At 41.4% G+C, this 17,403-nt stretch overlaps 1 protein-coding gene across 1 annotated transcript; it reads right to left on the reverse strand.

Moving 5' to 3' along the window:
• Positions 1-7,890: 7,890 nt before the first annotated feature.
• phlda2 (pleckstrin homology-like domain, family A, member 2) lies at positions 7,891-8,971 on the reverse strand. Its single transcript, XM_031750830.2, has 2 exons — positions 8,378-8,971; positions 7,891-8,232 (listed from the first exon to the last, which is right to left on the reverse strand). The coding sequence occupies exon 1, from the start codon at positions 8,832-8,834 to the stop codon at positions 8,418-8,420; it is 417 nt and encodes a 138-aa protein (XP_031606690.1). The 5' UTR covers positions 8,835-8,971; the 3' UTR covers positions 7,891-8,232; positions 8,378-8,417.
• Between the last annotated feature and the right edge of the window lie 8,432 nt (positions 8,972-17,403).

Raw genomic sequence — 17,403 nt, forward strand, 5'->3', positions numbered from 1 at the left:
GAAAACCTGTGCTCTTACTGTGGGACTTTCCAGCTTCCCCCGCCTGCATCTTGTCATCCCATCACACTGAGAAAGGCATTTTCAGAGCAAAATAGCCTTTTTTCTGTTTCACAGCTGCATATCCTGAAAATATCAAAATGGAACATCAAATGATGGTCAAATTACAAATTACAAAAATTATGCTATGTAATTCAAAAAAATATATTTAAAAATATCGTAGGCTTGAGATAAAAGAAGATGTTGCATATATGTTAGATCTTCTAATATGATACTAAATTACCTGGAAAGCTTATCTGTCTACATTATAGGTGTTGCTTGATTTCTTTAGAAAGACAGGGTGAAAGATTGATTGAAAATCATTTAGATGATTATGAGAAGGCTGCATTACTCCTGATATGTTACCAGCCCAATACATTGTTCCTGGCATGTTGTTAATTTTGGTGTGGCACAGGGGAATTCCTGTATTCATTTTTCGCCCCTCCAAGCAAACTCTTCTGCTGCTACCCGCGATATTATCAGTGCTGAAATGTTTCCCTCCCTCCCTTTATGTGTTCATTTATCTTTCTTTCATTCTCACTTGCTTTCCTCTTGTGTAATTTCTGCCGTAAACTAATTTCCTCGTCTCTGGGCCTGGGGTCATCATTACAGGTTATTGAAGCCATTCGTTTCACCTTCAGTTTCACGACAGGCAAAACCGATCACGTTGCTGGCTTATTTGTTGCACTGACAGTCAGATGCAACTCGCAGAAACATGTGAGCAATGGCATTTAGTGACACTTGAAAAGAATCACACGACTATGACTCTGTGTCACCTGCACCTTGCCCTCGTAGTTTTACTGCCACTCTTTCACCTTCTGACTTTGCATCTCCTTTCTTTATCTGCGCTGCTGTTATAAAGTTTGTTTTATAGATGATCGGTGTAAAGCGTGGGAAGAGTTGAGAAAAAAAGCTTTTATCAGACAAACAGAAAATCTCCACGCTTTTCTCCAGACATTGTAATAATGTCTTACACTAAACCCAATGAGAACATGTTTTCTGTGTTCTCTTCTTGGCCATCTCTTCACACACCCACACAGACAGGTGCTGGTAACTAAACCTCCCCTCAGGACCCGCAATAGTCTGTGATCAGACTTCAATTGTAGAGAGCAGCTCCAGACCTGCAGACCAGCTGCTCAGCTCCGCTGCTCTGAAACACATATCATTTAAATTAAATAGACAGAAGTTTCCAGCCAGACAGATAATGCTGTTCGTTTTGTGAAAAGGTGGATAAAACGTCTATGAGATTTCAGCCGCCACACACTAAAAGAAGTGGAGGGAAAGGTTTTTTCATCTGTTTTCCTCACAATATTGGAAAACAGATATTTCAGAAGCAATTTTTTTTACTTAATATTTTGGATGAATATGATGGGAAATATCTGAGCAGTAAAAAAGGGTCATTTCTGTTGCTGTGTATGGAGTTATTCTAGTTTTGTGGATCAGGAGGTGGCAGGATTGACATGAGTGCATCACTTTGCTCCAAATCAGAGACTGTGGATGAAAGATGAATGTACTTTCTGGGTCTGAATAATGAAGCCAGTGTGGAAATGACTAATGGGCAGGGCTGCCCATTAGAAAGTCTTATTGTATAGAAGTCTCTGAGAAAATGAATCTCCTGCCACTTGATGCAATGACTCAGTAAGCAGTTTCATAATGAGTTTATGGTCTCTGACAGGGTATAATCCAAGGTGTGGCTACCTTGAAGTTAATAAATTATAATGTCTTCATTTTCTTACTTAGATCCACCCATCACTTGAACGAATAATGACTTTGTGAATTCCTTCACAGTAATAAAAGTTGTAGGCCTCAGATTGGATTGAAGGCCTGATAGGCCTATCAGACTTTGATCAGGTGACATGAACCATCCCTTTGTTATGTTGCCCATAATGTACTGAGCATTTCTTTTTCACGTCACTTTCCTTGTTTCCATGTACCACTACTGTATTTTATCTTTAGTAACTACTAAACTCTGGGTGCCCTCCCTGAGCCTGGCTCTGCCGGAGGTTTCTTTCTGTTAAAAGGGAGTTTTACCTTCCCACTGTAGCCTGTAGTGCTTGCTCATAGGGGGTCTTCTAATTGTTGTGGCTGCTGTTTGTTTTTAATTTAATAATTTTAAATAAAATTTTAAATATTGTAAATCTACAGTATAAAGTGCCTTTTGTGAACTAGTGCTATTTAAATAAAATAGAATTGAATTGTAATTGAATCCATTTTTTATGATTTGTGGTGTGGACTGGAGAAGTTAAGCAGTTATTAGAGAGACTTCCCTAAATTTTGGTTCCCAGAGATTATATCCTACTGAATTTGGTTAACCTGTGACTTTTTCTTTTGTGCCCCCTCAGCAGTTCAAGGTTTTCACTAGTCCTGTAAAATATTTAAATATTCATGAGATAAACCACAAAGCACGGTGGTACGGTGGTTAGCACTGTTGCCTCACGAAGAGGATCCTGAGTTCAATTTCACCATCTTTCTGTGTGGAGTTTGCATGTTCTCCCCGTGCTTGCGTGGGTTCTCTCCAGGTACTCCGGCTTCCTCCCACAGTCCAAAGACATGCACTTAGTGGGGATAGATTAATTGGAAACTCTAAATTGCCCATAGGTGCGAATGGTTGTCTGTGCCTATGTGTTAGCCCTGTGACAAACTGGCGACCTGTCCAGGGCGTACCCTAACCCTAAGACAGCTGGGATAGGTCCCCCCCCCCACCCCCCACGCGACCCTGAAAAGAATAAGCAGAAGCAAATGGATGGATGGACGAGATAAACCAAAAAATGTCTTTATGCACAGTGCTTCTAACCAGCTTGGGTGAACCTCACCTAAGTACCGTTTGGTTTGAATGGCTCCACATTCATTAGATGAACTTGTTTGGTAAATGATAGACTAGTCCTCATGTATTGCTTTCCTGCTCTAATCTCTTGAGATCTGAGGATAAAAGGATTTTTTCAGTTTAACTTTTTTTGTGATTTTTGTGTCGACTACAGAGGACACAAATGCTTAGGCTGGGTCTCAGGAGGCTAACTGAGCACTCACAGTGTTACATCCAACAAGCCTCATTCACATATATATAAACTCAAAAATATACTCTATGCTTTTAAGCACTTTCTTGCTACCACATACAGTCACACTTTGATCCATCAAGAGCAATTTGGGGTTCATTATCTTGCCCAAAGACAGGAATGCAAACTGAAGGCACTGGGAATTAAACCACCAAACCCATGATTAGAAGATAACCCTCTCTACTTCTTGTGCTTCACCTTCCCACAAATACACGTTTGCTAATCTTTAGTATGTTAGGAATTTATTATTAAAGGAAATTAGCCTTTGTAGTGCTTGGTTTATTGAAAAAGATAATACCAGGACATGTGACGTTAACATTGTTGTCACAACAGCCTAATCAATATTTTTTAGTCCCAAAAGTTTAAAAAAGTCAAAATTAGAGACCGTTTCTGTTTTCAGGTTTAAGTTAAAGCTGAGACTGCTCTTTGTCTAAAGTTTAACGTCTGCACTGATACTAATCTTTCTGTTTCCTGCTTCCTCAAGAAACAGAAAGCATTCGGAGCTCTGTCATCCTCAGTTTTCCACCCACTCACTGCCTTGTAGACATTCCTAACAACGTCTCCTCTCTCTGCTTGAAGCTTCTCCTCCGGACAGCTGGGTCTTAAGCAACATGATCCCACCCTTCACCCGCGCAGGCCCTGCCAACACTTTGTCTGTATATATACAGCATGTGTGTGTAGTCTTGTATATCCAACACACGTGCATGTCATGGATATAAGAGGTGCCGAATTCATAAGATTCTCTCTGAAAAACAGGCTTACAGCGGGAGACATTTGCTGATTGTAGGACAATATCCCCCTTAATCCCACATATGTTGACAATGTTGAGGAAGCTTGTGGTTTCAGACTCTTTAAAAAAATAAATATTTTTGATAGCACATTTCGTCTGCATGTAGAAAGCTAGGTTGCATCAATGAGATGTCTCACAGATGAGTACCCTGCTCCCTCCTACTGTTTTGGTGTTACTGACTCCAATGAGTCCCGATTGCAGGTTTCAAAAGTTGTTCCTGTGAAACTCAATGTTTCTATTTATCTTGAGTTTGGTGTTCTTATTCTCAGTGTTATTGTAATTACTCATATTTATCCTTTATCACAATCACAGTCACAGGGTGGGCAGACAGAGCTGAAAATGCAACTCTGGGGAGTTCTTTTCCTGTGACTCAGCAGACAGTAATGGATACCCACTTAAAAACAAACACGGTCACCATAGTTGCACACAATTAGGAGAATGACGCCTTTATGGATAAGACGCGGGAGGATAGTTGTCCATTTTACCCACAAGACCAAATCTGGGAATCAGATGACCTTTAGTGTGATAAAGGAATGAGAAACAAAAAATGGCTTCACAATGCCTGAGACATGCCCCGAGGGCGTGTGGGTCTGTCTAGAGTTACTGAAGTATGTGCTCAGGTATTTTCTCACCTGAGTTATGCATCACAAAGACAAATTCCTAAAGAGGTTCCTTCCAGTAAAACAAGCCCGTCAATAGCATTTCTCTGAGATAATCCCATTCCTGTGAATTAACTAAGCAGAAGATCTCATACACTGCTGCCAGCTTTTTCTGATGGTTATAATATTTCAGGCTCATCAGAGAGCTGTTAATTCACTGTGGTCCAAAATAACTAGGCACTATTAGCGTGACACAAATCTTGGAGGTTGTTAGTAATCAAACCTTCTCCCATGGCCTTGCCTAACATCCTCTTCTGTTTGGGTTTGGGAAGTTTTTATTTATGTGAAGCACTAGTGTTGTGTCCTACTGGCGTCAGATTAGCCTCTGACGTGAAGAGCGAGTGGGCAAATGGCACAACAACTTAAGATGGAACAAAGACAGAGCTTTCTACAATACTATATCAGTTTACGGGAAGCGGAGTGAGCCTAATTCTTTGTAAAGCTATAGTGAGTCATGACGCACACCTGAGCAAACCTGTACTGTTAATGATGTAAAGTGGAGTGATCAACGTCACATCAAGTTCTTGATGAGCTCTAAGCCCACATGAGGTAATATTTGATGTAAAATTAGAATCATTGTTACAGCCTGAATCACGGCTTATCTATATTTAGCCTCTAAACTGTCAATCCAACACACATAAACCCTTTAATATTCCAGTAAAGACAAAGAAAATTTGATTTCTTGCTAGTCGATCCTTTTGCTATGTAATCACTTACATTGTATAGTGTTTAAAACTCAGGACGAACTTGCTCTTTTGCTCACAGCAGATGGCTACCCTTCCCTGTGCCTGGTTCTGTCTGAGGTTTCCTCCTCTTAAAAGAGAGATTTTCCTTCTCACTGTCACCAAGTGTTTGTTCAAATGGGGTCATCTGATTGTTCTTTACCCTACAATATATAAAGCACCTTTAAGTGACTGCTGAATGTGAATTAGAGCTACGTAAATAAAAATGAATTAAATTGATGCTGAAATGTGCTGTTAGGGAGGGCCAGCATGTCAACAACACCACAACAGGATCTAGAAATATAATTTAAAAAAACACCAAAACAAACCCGTCTGAAGAAAAAGAAAATTTCAAAGTTATTTATTTATACTTGTGTAAAATTTCCCCATTTCAAGTTTTACAATTAACCTTTAAAATGTACAATTTTAAAAAACAAAAACAACTTCTTTCTTTTTCAAAGTAGCACATACATCCTATCGACTCGTTTGATATCTAGTGTAACTTTACTGCTCCATGAAGTCTTCTCTCACATTCATTTATATTTTTGCTAATCCTTTGGCTTTCCCACAGACTGTGGTACTGTGGCCTCATATTGAGACACACTACTTCTCCCAGAGAATCAATGGGTTATTACTGGCAAGGATGTGAGAGGTGTTTGTGTAGCAGTGCTGTTAAGTTTATCTTTTTGACAAAATGGAGTGTTTCTTCCATGATTCTTCCTTCACCTTACAACGCATGGTCATCATCTTGCTTCTGGTGTTTATAATAAATGCCTCTGAATCACCGATTTTGTCCAGCTCAGTTTAGAAAAAATGAAGATGTAGGGCCTAGTGTACACGTGTCTCATTTCCTCTGTGTGCATGGAGAGCATAACAATGCACAGAGCGTTGCGCAGCCATGCTTCTCTCACATAATGACGAAGTCTGAGGGGATGACGCCAAGGCTACAAGTATGGCCTGAGTGTGTTCCAGTGCTGCATCAGAGGATGTTTACACAGCCCGAGGTCGGGTAGAAGACACAATGTGTGAGTCGCTCCGGTTGGTGGTGTGGGTCCAGAAGAAAACAAAATAATTTTACACCCTGTGGCCAGATGCAGAGCAGATGATGACGTCTGCTATCAGCTAATGGAATTAGGTGAACTTTTAGGAGTCACTTAAACACAGAAAGTTTAGAAAAAGCCACAGTTGGATGTTGGTGCTGTCTAAAATAAGTGACTGGTAGCCCTGGTGAAAAAAAACCAAACTGTCTGGCCTTTGGCTCGGGGGCCAAAGGTGTGTACGTGTGTGTGGTGTAAATTTGTGAAGAAGTATTTTTAGAGAAGATTGGCCGTCCACTTCTGTAATACTCCACAGATCAACCCTTTGATGTGTTCATTGTAGCATGATCCTACTTCAAAGCTGCACACATGGACGGGATGGTAGAGGGCGGGGTATGATTCCACGATACACTTCATTATTCCTGGTCAGAGAGTCAGCTTTCTGTCACCTCCGACCCCTGACCATTTGTGCTCATAACACACTTCCACTCTGTAAGATTCTCGACTGGAGATATTTATGTGCAGCGGGGACAGTGAACACTTTCAGTTTTATCCAGAGTACTGAAACAACTGCCCCTTCCTGTACATACTGACATTTCATTTCTGACTTCAGTGTTTTACAATTATTTCTTTGATGTTACTTCTCTATGGTTTCTCATTTATTTTTTTAGTAGACAATACTGCATTCTATGTGAACCTTATTCAGAAAGGTACTGTAGATATAAAAGATTTCTTCCATTATTCACTTTAAGTTTCTAAGCTGGATATCTTTAAAAGGCCTGGACCAGTTTTTAACTGTACAGCTGGATGCAGTTCCCACTGTTCTACCGTCTTCATAGACTGTCTATGAACATAAAAATACACTAGGAAAATTTGCATCACATATGACAGCTACATACCGATTTATTAGCTTTTTTCAGCTCTAAGTCTCACGGAAGGTTTTGAAAAATGCCCACCGACTTACCTCATGTCTTTATAGCGGTAATCAAATAGGTGTGTATCTAGCGTCACATTTCATGATAGCCTGGTATAAAGATCAAAGGGACCTGATAAAAATGGTGCAGAGGCGTATTTTATCAGAATATGGTTCCAAATCGGCCCTAGTATCATTTTAAAAAGATCAGCAGCGTGAAGCACATAAGCACAAGAGTCACCACTTAAAATAAATAAATTGTTGAGTTTTACATCTTCTGCGTTTCTATCTCAAGGGTTCCCACTGGGAACTGTGAACCTGCCACACCTTAGAAGCAGGTATGTTCAAACGTAGTTTAGTCTTTTAAGTGTCCCGTGCAGCTCTGCTTATCGGTTATGACTCAATCCTGTAACCCTACCCAGCAATAAAGCATCACATTCCACCTGACACCAAAGAGGAAAGGGACTTTCCTGTCCTCCACTCCCTTTTTACGGTTGCATGTCTGGTATTTACTCAGAAATGTTTCCGGTGAAAAGTGCGCCCGAGTGCCAAATATACTGTAACTGACTCCACAGTTTTGTAATGAAATACCAATGGATTAATGGATCTTAAAGACAAGTGACAAAATAAATGTCATTGATAAAAAATGACAGAAAAAACAACAACAGATGAGATCGTAGAAGTATGTCAAAAAGAAACTGATATTTATTCAAATAAATACACAGATGACACACACTGAAATAATTTAAATGACATGAGCAGTTTGCCAGTAACATCATACTCTGGAAACAAATAAATTAACATCGTGGTTTTAGGAGTCATTTCTCCCCGGAGAGCAAACATGAAATAGTTTTGACAGTTCGTGAGTTCAGTCCTGTGTGGTGGGGTCTGTAAAAGTGACGCTTTAGATCAGTTGCCCCGTTTCTCCGAGAACTTAATCCCGAACAATCCTTCATCTCTGGACCGGATGACCTCGTCTTCCTTTTGGTCCTCATATTATTTCTGTATGGTCCACAATGGCACTGTGGGAGATTAAAATCATGCCGTTAGTTTAAACTTAAAAATACTTTTGCTGATTAGTACCGCGGCCGATTTTATTTTTAGCATATATGACTCATATTTTTATTCATATATTGTGGCAGCCATGTTTCATAATGTGTCTCTCACCATATTAGGAGTAGTTCAGTGCCGGCGTTCCCATGGCGGCTCAGGGCGCTCTCGCCATGCGCCTTTCCTGCTGTCCCGGTGACGCGCTTTCGTTGTCCTGTCTCGTTTTAAAGTCCTGGATGGCTTTTCTGTTCTGGTAATCAATCAGGGCCATGGTGATCACTGCGTTCCAGCAGTTCTCCTCTCCGGAGCACCGGAAATCGATCTCTTTATTGTCTGTGGTCACGATGGTGAAATAGACGAACTTGCCGGTGCGCTCCACGCAGTCTACTTTCTTGATGGACTGCAGTTTGAGTTCCTTGCCCTTGGAACGCTTCTGCGTGTCAGGGTAAATGTTGAGACTGTCCGTGGTCAGGACGCACGTCTTCCTCTTCCAAAACTGGAGCAGGTTGTCGCTCCTCTTCTCCAGCTCTCCCTCCTTGAGAACCTGGCAGATCTCTGCCGCTGACATTTTCATCGTTTATGTTTGGCACGTTTGTGAACCCTCTGCTTTCCTACTGGGTCATCCAAGCCGCTTGTGGAAGGATCTTCTCTACAGATGCTTTGGTAATCCAGAGTGTGGTTGTGAATGAACCAAGCTACCAGAGGGCATTTATAGTAGCTCTGGCCTCAGCCCTTCCCTCTTGACGTCAGATTGTTGGAGAATGCATCAACAGTTGCCGCTGGAGTAATTCAAGGCTGTGTGTGGGTGGAAGCAGGGGCGCAGGAGGGGGGGGGGCAAAGAGGAAGTCCTAACTTGAACCTAATTACACTGGCAACACGTTAATTAGTAATCCACATCCTACTGCGGAGATTAGTTTGAGTATTTGCCCAGTCTGCACCGCGTGATTCAATCTTTTATTACCAGATGTGCACACAGAGTGACTCTGGGCCAGGCATAAGTCTGACCTCTAATATCAGCAGTAATTTCAGAGGAAGTTAAGTTCTCTGTTGAGATTTAAAAATCAGCCCTTTTCCTGACGACCTGGCACTTTATTCTCTTCATGTCCCTAAACTGTTTTCAAAAAGTATTACTTAGATTAAACGTGCTTCATGTGAACTTTGCTATTCCTGTCTGTGGATGTCAAAACAAAAAGCAAGTATTTTTACCTCAGTAGCGACACCAGTGAAACATTCTAGGATCAAACAAAAAGTGTGGTCTTTAAATGTAGAAACAGCAATTCAGTGTGAGGTGGTTAAGTTAAACTTGATCATCTCAAAAGTGTCTCACAAGTTTGAATCAAATGTTGGTGAGTTAGCCCACAGACAATTGGCTAACTGTTTTCACAGTTTAACTGAATATATATATATATTCAAAAAGTGTTATTATTAGCTCATAAAACTAACTGCACGCTATATTTGGATCTAAAAATAGACATTCTCTAGCTAGGGCCTGCTTTGGGAGGTGATTCATGGTTTTGATAGTTTCATCTTTGGATGCCAGTTACTAAAAATGAAAGCTGTACCGCATGACTGATGCAATTTGATAACGTTGCTAAGGTGTGTCGGCTCGGCTATCACCTTATCTCCTGCCACTCCCAAGTTGTGCTTCTTCACCAACCGACCAGTCACATGATTGACTCAGTCCTGTTTGTTCATGTCAAACGGATATTCGCAGACACTGGATACGTATCCCTGAACCCTTGGAGCCTGTGTGACTCAGCAGGAGGAGATGGTAAGGAGGCAGATGTCATCGACTGTTCCACGCAGCCTGTCCTGTCCCCCTGGGGCTTCAGCCACACCAACACAACACTGACCTCAGTTCATTCATCTCTGTGTGTGCGTGTGTGCATAACTGAAGAGATGCTTATAGCACCCACTTCAGGCTCTTCTGTGTTGACTTCTCTATCTGTCTTCCCTCAGAGACATTGTGGAAACATCTCCCCTAAAGATAAAAAATGTCATGTGTCATCACCCCTCATCACCGGGTCTCCAGTGTTGTGCAGTAAATAGTCGGGGGACCATATGGATATAAAAATGCTTTGTGTGGCCATGAGCCTACCAAAATAAAAAGGCCTCACACATCAACGTCACCACAATCATTCAGATCTGACAGCACCAAAGATGTAACTACGGCAAGTAATTTCAAACAGATCAACATCCAGTGTTTTTTTTACAATTCCTGCGTGAGTATGTGAGGATGTGGTGGTCAGTTTAATCCTCTGACCTCAAAGAAAACAAAACTACACGTGTACCGAGTTAGCCAGCTTCTGTTTAGTGAAAAGGTTCACCAACGCCTCTTCACTTCTTTGCCTCTTCCTTTGTTTCCAGGCCTTTGCTTTATGTCTCTGAAACATACATATATGTGGGCTTTTTGTTTGATGAAGTAAAGTGGTGGAGACTCACAGGCGTGCCCAGGCAGTGACTCAGGGAGCTGTGGAGCAGCTTACTTTGGAAGAGTTTGCTTGCCTAAGGTGGGCCGGGGGTTTGGGTGATTTTTTGTGGATGAGTGTGTTGTGTCAGTCTGTGTGTGTAAGGATGACTGTTTATTTTACAGCAGGGTTGGGGTATAATAAATTATGCTCAGCAGCATTATTGTAGAGTTTGTAAAGCTCTAAACTAAGTTTGAAGAAGAGGATTGAAGCAGATATGACCAGTGTCCGCAGCCTCGCTCTGTCAGTGCACAGGGTGGCTGTTTCTTGCCATCACAGTGTGTGAATGTGTGTGTGAATGGGTGATGACTGGATATGTAAAGCGCTTTGGGGTCCTTAGGGACTTGAAAAGCGCTATATAAATACAGACCATTTACCATACTTATGCGCTACACAGTGTTTTCATCACAGAAAGTGGGTTTGGTATCCATGCAATAAACTCTCCACACAATTACACACTGCGGAGACGAGTGAATACATTCAAAATTAACAAGCCACATACTGCCACTGCAATGCTCCAGCCCCAGCAAAACTCAAATGTGACACTGTGTTCCTTGTTTCTCAAGACTGTGGGAAAGTACAAGTATTTCTCGAGGGAGCTGAGGTTTGTGATGGATCTTTGCAGGTGTGTTGTGACAACCTCAGGTTCAAATCAGTGAACTCCGGTTCTCGCTGTCTCCGCAAAGACAAAACAAATCCCCCAGAGACAAATGGGGAGGAAGTCAGATAATGAGAAAACTACAACAAGGGAGGAGGGTATTTGTCACATAATCTGGGCAAGAAGGTTAAGAGAGCTTTAGGTTTATTGATCTTTTAACCTTGTTTACTTCAGTGTCATGCAGCCTTGTAGCCACCGGCGCATGGGTGTGACAAGACAGCAGGTGGAAGGACCAGAAAGACCCAGAGTTTGGTAGTCGTGTCAGAACATGAAGCTGCTGGGTTTACTGTGAGTCACAACACAATGAAATGAAAAAAAAAAAAATACAGACTAACTGAACCCTGCTGCAATTCATTTGGACTGAAAATAAATCAGCACATGTTTGATCTGAATTTCCAAGAGCTGAAGCTAAATGTATCAGGCATCAATTATTGGTGCTATTAGCAGTTATTAACACTAAGAACAAATGTTTAGAGAAGATGTAAAAAGTGTTTTATCAGTTATCTGACAAACTGTGCTTGGTCCAGTTTATCTGATGGACATGTTCTTTCCTTGCACTTGCCTGTTAACAGAAAATGATAGTTTACAAAGTCCTTTTTAAACATTTCTCCATATATTTGTACATCGGTAAAGGTAAATGAGTGTTCATGCATTGCATGTGTGCGCTAGCTTGTGAAAACCTCCAACGGATAGGGAACTATACATAGTCAGCCTAACAGTGGGAACCAGTATGGACGGCTGCTTACAAGTACAGCAGAGGCCACAGGTAACAGCTGCATACTGTGACACGCTGATGCTTTGGCCTGCCGCTCGCACACACACACACACACACACACACACACACACACACACACACACACACACACACACACATTCGCATACACATAGATGTACACATAATCATCCTCTTCTGCTCTTTGGTGACATGCCCTTCTGATGAGACTCCAGAGCTATTTGAGGCATTGTTCTGATAAGCCCTCTCTGTGTGTGCACGGCTATGCTGGCATTCAGCAGCGTGGGAAAAAGAACAAATGGTTGATGAGGGCAGCGTGCAGTCAAACACAATGTTGCACGAGCAGAACAATAAAAACAGACATGGCTGACTTTACGCTCTCCTTATGAACTGGACAGGGTCATGGCAAAGAGCCTCCAGCACTTTCTTCCACTTTTATTATTACAGCAAGAGACTCCTTTCTGTTATAGCGCCTTTAAATAAGATGACATTTGTTACGAGTTGAGGAATTTAATTGGTCTTTTTACTCCAGCAAATGTAAGATTCATCAGATTCATGAATGCCAAAAGGAGCAAAACACGTTGCACTAAATTTCCTGCTAACATATTTCAAGATAAACTGGCGTGAACAATGCAGCATAGGATAACCACATTTCCTTTATGCACATCTTATGAATGGATAAGTGTTATGAGATGCAATCTTAGGAGTCACTTCAAGAGTTCAACCCTTTATTCTTGCCAATTTTACTCCATGAAGAATGACAAGTATGCAGGTCTGCAATCCTTCTTTGTAGCAGGAGTCTAGCATTCGCTCAAAGCCTGCACAGCTTCACTGCAGTTTATATGATAAACCCAGAATCTAATCTGTGGTGGGAGCCGGATATGTGAACCAGACTTGAGAGTTAAACATTTATAACTTTTGGGTTTCTGGCCTAGTGCTAAATCTGACACACGACTTTGGTTTGTTTTAAAACTTCTGTTCTTCAGAAACAATTTGGGCTTGTTTTTCAAGGAAATGCCACAGTGTAACATAATCTGTGTAAAAGCATGAGAAAGGATGAGAAGATAATGAACAAGTGAGGAAATTCCATTTTAACTGGAACTAACTCATACCAAGAAATATTAGGGGATTATTCAGTGCAGAAGTTTTTATAGTAACAAAAAGCCAGTCACAGACGTTAACGTTTAAACCAAAACAAAAGCGAGCATGGGGCAGGATACAAATTTACATTCATTTAAATCAACCATACCTCCATTCCTTATGTAACTTAATACCTGTTCATGTTTCCCACGTCTGACTGACGGCTTTATCCGTGCACGGAAGTTAAGGAGCGTGATTCAGGTTACAAGTGCCACACCTAGCTCACCATTCATTCGACAACCCATTCACAAATCCCCACAGAGGTGTGCAGCCCTGTTGCTGTGCTGTAACTGGGCGTGAGGCTTTCTTTCCCAGACATACCAAGTAAAAATGTGATAATGCAATAAAAGCAAAGCAGATTAGCTTGGTTATAATGGCCATTGTTTGTAATCTAACTTAAGCACACACAGATAAATGTAATTATGCCTTTAATGTGAGAGATTGTGCAGAGCTTTCTGATAATCAGCTGCATTAAATTTGGTCCTTCACATTGTTTTTTCCCCTCCATTGTATCTGATGCTTCTTTGTTTTATTCTGTGTGGTCTTGCTTTGTGGTCAGCTTGGGTTTGTGTCCTTGCCGAGTCTTTTTTCTATCAGAGCTTCTCCCCACGCTGCCATTCTGCTTTTCCTCCCACATTGAGAGAGACACGCCAGTCAGGTACCGGACATGCTCAGTACTTGCTGAGATAAACTCCAAAATAAAACAAACCAAAAAAAAGAGAGAGAAAAATGGTTGTATTTTGGCCAACAGCTGTCAACCTCCTCCATAGTTCCATCACCTGACGCCCACATATGACACTCAAACACAAAGCAGCATTGTGAAGCCCAGGCTGATGTGTTAGTCACAGCCATGTTTAGTCTCGCTCTGGGAGGAGAGTGTGCCCCTCTCTGCCCCTTTTGGATGATGGCCTGCCTGAACAGAGTTTCCCATGAGTCCTCTGTGCAGTGTGTGTGGCAGGCCTTGATTCTGGATTGCAAGTGTTGTCGGTTGGCACTTTGCATGTTTTGTGTTCACTCATTTCCAGATCCTTGATTTGGTTTGCACACATTATTGCCCCTTAAGTTTCTGCCTTAAATTCTGTGTTTTCTTTCTCCCTCTACTTGTGATGACCATATAGAAGATTTATTCCTTGATGTCTCGTGTTTGATTGCAACCTCTATTTGATGTTATTGCTTTGTCTCAACCTCTGTAAGCTTTTGGATTTTTTTTTTTTTTTTTTTTGACTGCCACTCATTTTTGTGTTTTTCGCAACTCCTCATCTGTTCTAGTTGACCTTCTAAATACCTACCATGGTATGACCTGTGGTTGAGTTTTGAACTTTACATTTTTCCTGCACTGACTGCATTTTGTGATTGTCTGCCTTGACGACAAGATTGAATATCCACTATGTTTTATATTTCAGATCTTTTGCTGATGATTGAGCAAACATGATTAAGCCTTTTTGCTGCCAAATGCATAAGTTATCCATTGAAAAGCTGGTTTTGTAACACTGGGTGTATTTGAAGTTGCAGGGTTACTGTGTAAACCCGTAAGGTGATTTCCATTCAGAAGATTGAATGTCACAAAAGGTATAATGTCACAATGTTAGCTTAGCAACCTAATAGTCACTATTTACCACTACCATCCACGATCATCCAGTAGCAAGGACAAAAGGTTAAATGAGAGTTCCACAGATAGGATTAAAATGTCTCAAATTATATCTTTGTCTGTACTGAGAGTGTGCAACACCATCAGTAACATCAGATCTAAGAGGAAATGGGCTCTTTTATCAAGGCTCCAGTTAAGCTCATTCATTTTTGAACACCAACCCAGCATCACCAGCATAAAGTCCCTTTCTATTCCCTTGTCTCACTCTCTCTCTGAAACTCAGGCTGGCTCACATCACTTCCGGATAAGAGGGGATGACACAGAACACTCCACACAGACAACCTTGTTCAGGCACACTTGTATGTGTGCTCACGTACACGTAGGAACGCTGCCAGTACTACCTTGGGGCCAAGAGTGGGACATTAGGTGCAGCTGCAGCCCTGAGTCAGACTGGAAGAGGACTGCACCCTTTTCCCTTCTGCTAGATGATGAGGACACAACGGCAGGAGGTGTCAGAATAATCTGAATGCTGCTCTTTGTTCCACCCCTCTCCTTTTTGTTTTGCTGCTATAAACATGCACAACTATCCATCTCCCTCAGAGCTCTGTAAAAGGATTTCACTGTATTTGTTTGTTGTTAAGAAGCTAACCATCCTCTCAGTCAACCCATCAATGTACTGTATGAATATGTGATTAAACATTAAACAGCAAAGCTGCAGTAAGAGAGCACAGCTGATAAACCTTCACTGTAGCTCGAAAAGCTACATTTACGTGGCTACCATTTTTAGATTCAAAAGTTACTTTTTATTGTTATATGATACTGATTACTAAGGGACATGATATCATTTTCTAGTGGAAAGAATCTGCAGCCATCATGACTCCACTGTGGAGTTCCACCTCCCTGGCCTAGTTCATGAAAATGCAGACACAAATGGACTCCTTGTTACAGTGAGGCGATCCTCAAACCCCCACGCAGCAGTCTCAGTATGAATAATGTCTTGTTCTCAGGTCTTTAGAGCAAAATCCCCAAAGTTACAGTAGAGACTTCAGTCTGTGGATTGTCTGCTTTGAAGGATGGAGAGATCTGAATTCACATCTTATTCCCTTCATGTATTTTATTAGCATCTTTTTGTATGCCAACACATCTTGGTGTAATCCAAAACATTGTTTTCCTGTTGTCTCAGTTGTCGCTTTTATGCCCCCATGAAGAGAGGCATAAACGTACATAGCTGTAAGTGTTGCTGGATGAGTTGACAGGATAAGAAAGCACCCATGTCAGCACCATGTTGATATTCTCCTCCAGAAACTTCAGAGTCCTCAGCCATTATCACCCACAATACATCACAAGGGTTTCTCAAAGGAGCGTGCATGCTTTCTCTATCTGCAAGAGAGAAATCCACACCAACTGGTTGCCTTTCTTGAGGTTGGACAGACTGAAACCAAAATTCCTGCACCCTGGATACCAAACTGCTCTAACATTGTCACAATGGTGTTCGTGATGGACAAAAGGCGCAGCGGATTTGCTCATATCGAGACTGCAACTGCATGCGCTGCTCAGAGCTTTAGTCAATCATTTGCAAATCATCACCTGATGTGTTTTCCACAGCATGTGCATTCACCTGAGAAAAAATACCAGAGCATATAAATCACTCCACAGCAACACCGGGTTGGTCAATGTTAATGACATACAACAGAGCAGCTTCAGTAGCAGGAGACAAAGTGCTTTGCTCTCCAGGGACATTTTCAATATGTCACAAGGAACCTAGGTACACGGGTGTCCACAGCTGTATGTCAAATTTAGGACAGTCGGTCACATTATTATCAAGGAATTTTGCACCACTCTTCTTTATAGTGTTTCAGCTCATTTAGTTTTGTGGAGATTTAGTTATGCACAGCATTACAGTTGGGTTGAGTTCTGGACTTTGGGCCATTGGAACACCTTGATTCTTTGCTTTTTCAGCTACGCAGTTGTAGATTTGCCAATATGATCGGGATTATGCAAAGCTTTACTGTTAAACAGATGGCCTTACCTTTGACTCAAAAGGTTGACGCGACTGCAAAGTGTCAAGAGCCTGTGGCTTTAAAACAAACCCAAATCATCACCCGTCCAACAGCATGTTGATATAACATTTAGCTTTCCCCAAAGGTAGCGCTGTGTATTGTCTCATCTGTTCTATCACTTCAGAAGGGTGTCATGCTGTAGAGAGAAGATTTCTCATGGTAATTCTCCTAACAAGCCATACTTGATCAGTCTTTTTCTGACTGTATTATAATATGCTTGTAAAGGCCTGTAGAGTCTAAGATGTAGCTGTTGAGGTTTTTGAACTTTCTCTGAGCACTGCATGGTTTGACCTTGCAGTTAATCTAAAAAGGCAAGCCTTAAATGCTTTCCACATGTGAATAATCTTTTGCACCGTGAACTTTCCAAATTGTTTGCAAATGGCTTGATAATCATTTCCAGATTGATGGACAGAAATATATTGTCGATGTCTGTCCTCCTGATCGGTAAACATCACAATCTTCCACATGAGCAAACCCCCAAACACTTGCTTATAAC

The sequence above is a fragment of the Oreochromis aureus genome, linkage group 7 (assembly GCF_013358895.1).
Source record: "Oreochromis aureus strain Israel breed Guangdong linkage group 7, ZZ_aureus, whole genome shotgun sequence".
NCBI classification, from domain to species: domain Eukaryota; kingdom Metazoa; phylum Chordata; class Actinopteri; order Cichliformes; family Cichlidae; genus Oreochromis; species Oreochromis aureus.